Genomic DNA, 8,082 nt, shown 5'->3' with positions numbered 1-8,082 from the left:
TGCTGGACTCTAAGCCACTACTACAAAAATGGGCAAACATAACACCCCTAAATTAACTCTTATTTAAGAAAACGTTATGTAAAGTCTAAATTAACATTTTAACCGTGTAACTGTTATCTTAGGTTGTAATGACAATATATTACTTTGTTTTTTTACGATGATGATGTACTACTTAACACTTATATTGATGTGTGTTATCTTTGCTATGAAATTATTAAGCAAATTAAAAAAAACTGCCACAACTAAAAATTAGGAGCACTTATTACCTATCCTTGAATTTTTGCTCAATACCCGCCCTTTTCAAGCTGTCAGTTACTACGGCTGTGTAAACCCTTTTTCTTCCAATATCAACGAGTATTCCACTGGTACCGGTAGTGCAGAGGTTATTTGCTTTTAATTTCCACCTCCGGTTCCCTTCACGGTTGCTACCTCCGATCCCCCTCAAGGTTTCTCCCGACGACGTTTCTACCTTCGGCACTCATCTCCGACGACGTTCATCACAATTCACAATTTCAATCTACCTAGCAAATCGTTTCAATTTACAGGTAATTCTTAATTTTCAAGTCCTTGTTTATTCCTAATACATTAAGAAATTGATTTCGGTGGCTTTATTGTTCATCTTTTGTTAATTGAATCAATTTTCTTGTTTCTTGGATTGGTAATTTAGAATTAAATTATTTAATTACTATCTTTATTTTCTGAAAATGTCAAGAAGTTCAATTCTTGGCTTATTTCAATTACGTGGATGAGGCTTATTTCAATTCCTTATGAAGCTCCATGTCTGGACTTTAAGCTTTTACCACTATAGGCTTCTTGTCACGCACAGACGGTAGGATGGAAAGACCTGCATGTTTTTTTTTTCTCTTTCTCATACTTTCAGTATTTTTTTTTTTTTGAATAAGTTGTTGATGGTAATAGTGGCTAATTTGCAGGTGATTTAGCTTCTTTTAACTTTAACTTGGCGGATTTTTTGGGGCAGTTTTAGTTGAATAGATAATAGCACTGACTAATTCTTATTTGGAATTGCATGCTTTTTAGTGGAGTATTTTGTTTGCTTGTGATACTTTTCAAAGTTCATGGGCTTTTGGTCTGTTTTAGTATTGAGTGAAGATAAAAGGATTAGATTTTACTTCCTACTATTTACCTTTTTGTTTGTCTATCCTCTTTTATATTAGAGGAGAGAGGGACAGCATGATGGTATTGCTAAGAAGCAATGAAACCATCTGGTGTAGTTAAGTGAAAGTTCGAACCTACATACGAAATTTATCTGGTTCAATGATTGTCGTGAACTCCATTGATCTAGTTCCTCCAGTTGTATGTTTAATTAGCAGCGAACGAATCTTTACCTGGTTCTCTAGTGTTGCCTTATAGGATATAGGTGATATTGCTTGAATCTGGGACCTCTATCCTGAGGCAACGCCCTACGTTTTAGTCTCCTTGGCTTGGAGTTTCGTAGCTTTCATGCTTGGATCGTATATACTGTTTTATGCTTCTCCTAGACCAATGCTATATGTGGTTCTGGTAGCTCAATGCCTGTAACATATTTCCTTGTTTTGGTGAGTTTTAATGTTTGACCTTGAGTCTCAATGGTTGTTTTAGTGATGCTCACTTTCTGATTTTACTCATTCAGCAGGCTTAGAGATTGAATTATATGCTTGAAGGATTGTGAATAAGATGGGTTGTTTCAGAGTCTTAAAAGGTAAAAAGAAGAAGACTAAGAAGAGTGTACATATTAAACGTGTACTGCCTCAAGAAAGTACTCCTATTACCCTTCCTGAACCTCAAATTGGCAGTCATGCATTGCAATCAGCTCCTCCGAGTTTCCGCACCAGAGGACAACCTCTTCAACCCACAAATAAGTTGACATATAATGGGATGCGTGCACATTCTGCACCATCTAGTCTTCACGAGCCCGACAGAGAGTCGTCATCAATCGAATGTGAAGAGAGAGAGGAGTTGAAATCCCATGTACAATTACCACCGCAAGAACAAAGGTCACCTAGTCCTCAGCCTCTTCCACTTCCTTCACCTCATGGTTTGGGCTCCTTTAAATCTACAAGCAACTTTAAAGCAGGGAGTTCCAGTGGCCCTTTAAATGCTTCTGGTCCACTGCCACTTCCTCCATCAGGATCACTCTGGAACTTCTCCTACGAAGAAATTTCATCTGCCTGCCACAATATCATCATTGTTCTCTAATGAACCTCTCTTGTCCTTCAAGTTGCTGAATTTATACAGCTTAGGTGCTTCTCCTACATGTAGGTGTTCTTTTATGTCCTAATTCTGTCACATTTTTCTCATGATATCAATATATATTATGGTGTTGTTGTTTTTTGTTTCATGAACCTCTCTAGTCCTTCAAGTTGTATCATTTATGTCGTTTAGGTGCTTTTCGTGCATTCTAGGTGTTCTTTTATGTCCTATTTGTGTCATATTTGTCTCACGATATTAATATATGTATGTTATATTAGGTTCTATTTTATGAATATGAACCAGCTATAGCTTCTGATATTTCTTTCTAATAAAGTTCAATGAGGGAAAATTTAATGGGGTGATGCAGTATGCTCGAAACAAGAGAGTGCAGGTCAGTAAAACTTTTATTGCCAGCGTTTCTCTTTTTTCTGGCATATTAGTTAATATGCTAATTTGATAGTCTAACAGTTGCATCTTTGTTTTGATGTCATTGTTCTCTTCCTGGTGAATGGCGTTAGTTGGTTCAATGCTTCAATTCTTCATATGTGGATGTGATTTTGCTTAAATTATCCCATGTGACATTGATCTTCAGTATTATGATCATACGTGTGTATGTTTCCTATAGTGCTCCAATGTTCCATCTATAAAATTCTCTAGTGATGATATAATACTCTCTTGCATCCTGTTCATCACTTGTCCGAGAACCTAAAAAGCTAGATGTATCGTTCACATACTGAGAAAAGGCGCCCTTTGTTTTATATAGTTAGTCATAAATAAAGAGCTTTCTTGTTCATTTCTGTTGGCCTCTGAAAGACTTTTATTAATCTCATCTCAATGAGATGTATCTTATGCCATCTAAGAATTCCTAGCATGCTGGTCCTACAGCTTAGGCGATGAACTCTGAAGCTTAGATGCTGAATGATATGTTGTATTTGTATAAGCTAATAATTGGAACCAATAGCTAGTCCTTATCTTGCAAGGATCACATAATGTGCATCATTTTTTTGTTTTAGGTTGCATTAACAGAAAAATATGGATGACTTTACAACCAAAAGAAAAGTTGGTCTCTGGTGGATTTTACTTTGAAGGAGCTGAAGCACCCAAGCACCTGCCATTTGCATGAACACGAAGCACAAATGATGAATGAGTTCTAACTTTCCGCCTAATTTTTTAACCTTAATCCACTTTTGGACATACAATATATTTTTGGATTTGGATATTGATATCATGTGGATGTGGCTATAGGATAAATTTGATCTTGTTTATGATTTAGATGAATATTGATATGTATATATAGTAGTTTTTTTTGAAGTTTAGATTTATGAATATTAGTTGAATTATTTTGTGATATAAAGAATTTTGGAAGTTTGGAAAATCAATTCAATTTATTGGTTGTAAGATCTTATGGGTTGAGTGTTGATTATACAACAGATACAGGTATTGTAATGTCCTGTAAAAAAAAGCAAATATAGTGTACAACATTGTTGTGATGTGAGCTGCCTACGACCAATAATATACGCGTGAAATGATAATTTGTTTATTTTAAAAAAAAAATATCATAAATAACAGTTATAGGTAATATATGTTATATATATTATAGGAAAACATAACAGTTATTAAAGATAAGTGTTAAATTTTCCTTCTTTCAATTTGTCATATAAATAGCAAACATAACACTTATTTACAAAAGGTGTTATCTAGTGGCATAACGTGTATTATAAATGACTGTTATGTTTTCTCTGGCAAACATAACACTTTTTTCAGGTGTTATGTATACTTTACATTACATTGACTTGGATAACACCTCAAAACTGTTATGTAAAGCCTTATTTAACAGTTATCTTTACCCTTTTTTGTAGTAGTGAGCCTTTGATTCTAATTCATTTTAAGTTGTTTTTTTAATTTCAAATGTTTAATTGTCAGCAATGTTCATTGTTCATTTTATTGTTATTAGCAATAATAATAATCATCTTATTGTTAGCAATAATAATAATCTTTAGTAGTCTTGTCGTAGGAATCTATTTCTGTTGGAGAATTGAAGAGAATAAGGCAGAAGGTGAAACCTATCATGCGGGTTATTCGTATGGTGCTTAATGATGGAGATATTTATTATGGTACAAGTTTTTGTATTCGGAGGGATGGTATTTTGATGATATGTGGCCATCTAATGCACAATAAGATAGCTTCAGACATGGTATTGGCTAGAAAACTAAATGAAGATGCTCTTTATGAAGTTAAAATTATTTTTGAGCGGTCGAATTGGGGTCTTTTACTATTAAAAGTACTGGTCGACTGTGAGGTTGGTAATAGTGCTGTTGATGATACAATACAGGAAGGTCAAATTGTCTTCCATATGGGACATTCAAGTAGGTTACCAGGATCTTTTTTAGTTGGCCATAGCTCCTATCATTGCCCCTGCAATCATAATATAACTCTCCCAGCTGCTGATGATAATAAGAATTGTTCCAATTATATATCGAATGCATTGACTATCACACCTCTGTACAGAGTGGAGGGGATCACATTAATAAGTATAATAGATTTAAGTTTTCTCCTCGTATTTATCATCCCAGCCTTCCAAAGATACAATGGGTTTTGAAGGCTACTCTAGTTGTTCAGATGATCCTTATTTTTATTCTGATGGTTACATTGTGGGGATGATAACATCAGTGCATGTAAGCTATACCATGGCATATCATGCTTTAGTACTAAAAGAAGTTTGGCGATATGCATTGGGGAAAGAACTAGTGTCTACTCATGGTAGCAAAGGCAAAACTAAATCCCAAACTAGTGATGAGGTTTGTTTGGTTTTGATCTTGTAATTCTATTTAAATACTATATATTTTTTTTTGAATAAAATTAATAATTATCATATTTTGTTCATGTACAGAGTGTTTAAAAGAAGTTGAAAAGTTGAATTATGCTTGTAAATAGGTAACTACAAAACTCTTATGTCCTAGTTGTATTTATATCTCTTGTCTTAGGATATTATATGACTTTGTGCTGAAATCAAGTGTCGAAGGTTTTATGAATGACTAGATGCAAGGATTGTTTATTTCATTTAGGATTATCTACAGTCCGATGATCGTTATGTTTTGACTGCTATCATATACTATTTTATATGTGTAGTCTTATCAAGGTTAAATGATGAAGACATAAATTATATGTTAAAAATTAATTTATTGCACCGTGGTTAAATTTGCTTGATTAGCTATTTTCTCTCCACAGTTCACTGCAGTTTATTCTTTTATGATAAAGCATTCCTTTTGCACTGAGACTGAAAAATTTTAGTTTCGTTCTTAAATTCTTAAAATATTTACTTTTTTGTTGTGTAATAAATGTGGCTACATTATGTCTTCCTTGTTGACAACACGTGTGTTCAAAATAAGTGTCACATTTTGACCACAATTTAAGAACTTTTGGATCAAAATGTGACACTTATATTAAGACGGGGTAGTACAAAATTGGTGCATTTGTTTGCTTATGACATTCTGTCATGTCACATTCTCAGCGACTTTGGCATTGAGATATTCAACTTATTATCCCAACAGTCTTAGCAGATCTATAAATCCAAAGTTTCTATATCACTCAAAAGTGAAATATTGATTTTTGAGTAACCAGAACTCTTCTTACGGTAGTACCATGAGAAAAATCAAGTCATAAAGATATATTTTGGGTTTTATTTCACAGTTTCGTCGCCTATATATAGATGGATAATCTAAAGGTAAAAGTTATGTGTGTATTATTATGGGGGATCACCTTAGGGACTTACAACCTACACTACCACATAATTAGCTTTAAGTAACACCCAAAAGGTGTTACTTAAAGTGCTTAAAGTGTAACATTAGATAATAGGTAACACTTTCTGGGTGTTACATCTGCCCGTGTTACCTATGATATTAGGTAACACTTTTGATCGTCTATAGTAACACTTAAAGAAATGTTACTTTAGATTCGTTTATGTAACACTTTTAATACCTATTGTAACACTTTAAAAGTGTTATGCAAATTTATTATGTAACACTTTTCATATTATTAGTAACATATTGTAGTCTTACCATAACTTATAGTAACACTTTATTAAACATTATGTATCACTTTTTACCATTTTAAGTAGCATCTCTTGTGTTATTAGGTAACACTTTCTTGTCATATTCTGTAGCAACTTCTGGGTGATTAAGTAACACTTTTCTTTATTATTGAATATATATATATACATATATATAAATTAGAATTAATATATGAATTGGCAATTATATTATAATAATTATAGAATTTTGTACACCTATTAGTGCTACTTCCATAGATAATAAACTAATGAAACATAATATATGTTCAATCTAAAATCAAAATCATCCAACAAGAATGTATTCATATGGTACTCTAAAACTAGATCTAATAGTCATATATTTGTACTTCATCTGTTATCATCTCGTCATATGCATCCATTTTTCCGGCGGCCTAGATGTCATGTGTTGCTGTTCCGATTCGTCATTTTGATTCTCTTGATCATGTAATAAAAAAAAATTAACATGAAATCTTCAACAACAATATAATAGAGATGCTTTGTCAATAATAAATATCTGTTCCCATAATTTATGAGCTCCATAAATATCTGTCTTCATATATAACATGGCAAGATAGCTTGTCAATAATAAATAATGCAAAATCGAAAAAAACTATTTATGAAGGACTACTGCCAAAAATGCAGAAAAAATAGGTTGTTAACCTCTGTTTGAACAGCCTAATCATATGAAAGATGCATATACAACCACAAAGAAGATCATATTCTGAATTTCTAATCAAGTGCATAAAAACACCAATATATATAAAAAAAGAGACAAAAGCAGTTGCGTGAATTCGTTGAGATAACCAGCTGTCAAAAAGCTTTTAAGTCTTTTCCATAAGCATACAAGTACCTCTCCCTTCCCATCTAGATGCAAGTTAACAAAGCGTGATAGTTGTCTAAAAAGAAAAGGATCAAAGAAAGATAAAAACTTAAAGGATAAAGGAATCAGAAAGGCTCATACCACACATCACTGTACTAGCATTATAATGCTAGGGATTCAAGAAAGAACTAAACTTCAAATGAGAAAAGAACCTAGAAATCAGTTATATGGCATTGATAGGAACTAGAGATATAAAAACAAACCTAAAAATCATTTATATGGCATAAGTATAGAAACAAACCTAAAAATCAATGATATGGCAAGTCTGAACAACCTCATGAAGATTAGTAAGTGGTTTCCGAGGCAAAACGTAGATGAATTCATGCCGGAGAAATAAAAAATATTTGGAATTCAAAATAATATCATGAGATAGCAACTTCTGAATAATAGTATGCTGCTTGGATTTCTTCTAAGTGTCGCATGAAAGCCAACACGAGAGAACTATAGAGGAGTGGGAAAAGAAATATAAAAAATTATAAATATTTGTTACTTATGTTTAAGAAGTAAGTAGGCCTATAAGAATTATTGCTTTATCCTTCTCTTGATCATTAGTGCCTTCATAAAGGTAAATTATGAATAGTTGTTGCCTTTAGAAAGATGCTCTATAACTTTTGATGCATCACTGTGTTTATTCATTTCATCTTAGGGATATGGGTTCTAAACCAATAGCGCTTTGTTTCCATTTCTTTTGCAGTAGTCTAGAATTCATTTTATGCAAACATATATTGGATTATTCTATCTTGTCTCCACCGCACTACAAAGATAAATTTATGAGCTGCATAAATATCTATCTTCATAACATGGCAAGATAGCTTGTCAATAATAAATAATGCAAAATGGACATAAAAAAAACTATTCACAAAGGACTATTGCAAAAAATGCAGAACAAATAAGTTGTCAATCTCTGTTTGAACAGCCTAACCATATGAAAGATGCATATACA

At 32.8% G+C, this 8,082-nt stretch overlaps 1 protein-coding gene across 1 annotated transcript; it reads left to right on the top strand.

Annotated features, from left to right (window-relative positions):
• The first annotated feature begins 251 nt into the window (after positions 1 to 251).
• Positions 252 to 2,336, top strand: LOC125492613 (uncharacterized). Its single transcript, XM_048635260.2, has 2 exons — positions 252 to 545; positions 1,631 to 2,336. The coding sequence occupies exon 2, from the start codon at positions 1,675 to 1,677 to the stop codon at positions 2,194 to 2,196; it is 522 nt and encodes a 173-aa protein (XP_048491217.1). The 5' UTR covers positions 252 to 545; positions 1,631 to 1,674; the 3' UTR covers positions 2,197 to 2,336.
• The last annotated feature ends 5,746 nt before the right edge of the window (positions 2,337 to 8,082 follow it).

This window comes from Beta vulgaris, chromosome 8 (genome assembly GCF_026745355.1).
Source record: "Beta vulgaris subsp. vulgaris cultivar EL10 chromosome 8, EL10.2, whole genome shotgun sequence".
Classification (NCBI taxonomy): Eukaryota; Viridiplantae; Streptophyta; class Magnoliopsida; order Caryophyllales; family Amaranthaceae; genus Beta; species Beta vulgaris.
Note: the sequence above shows the minus strand (reverse complement) of the source record. Positions and strands in the feature narration are given on the sequence as shown.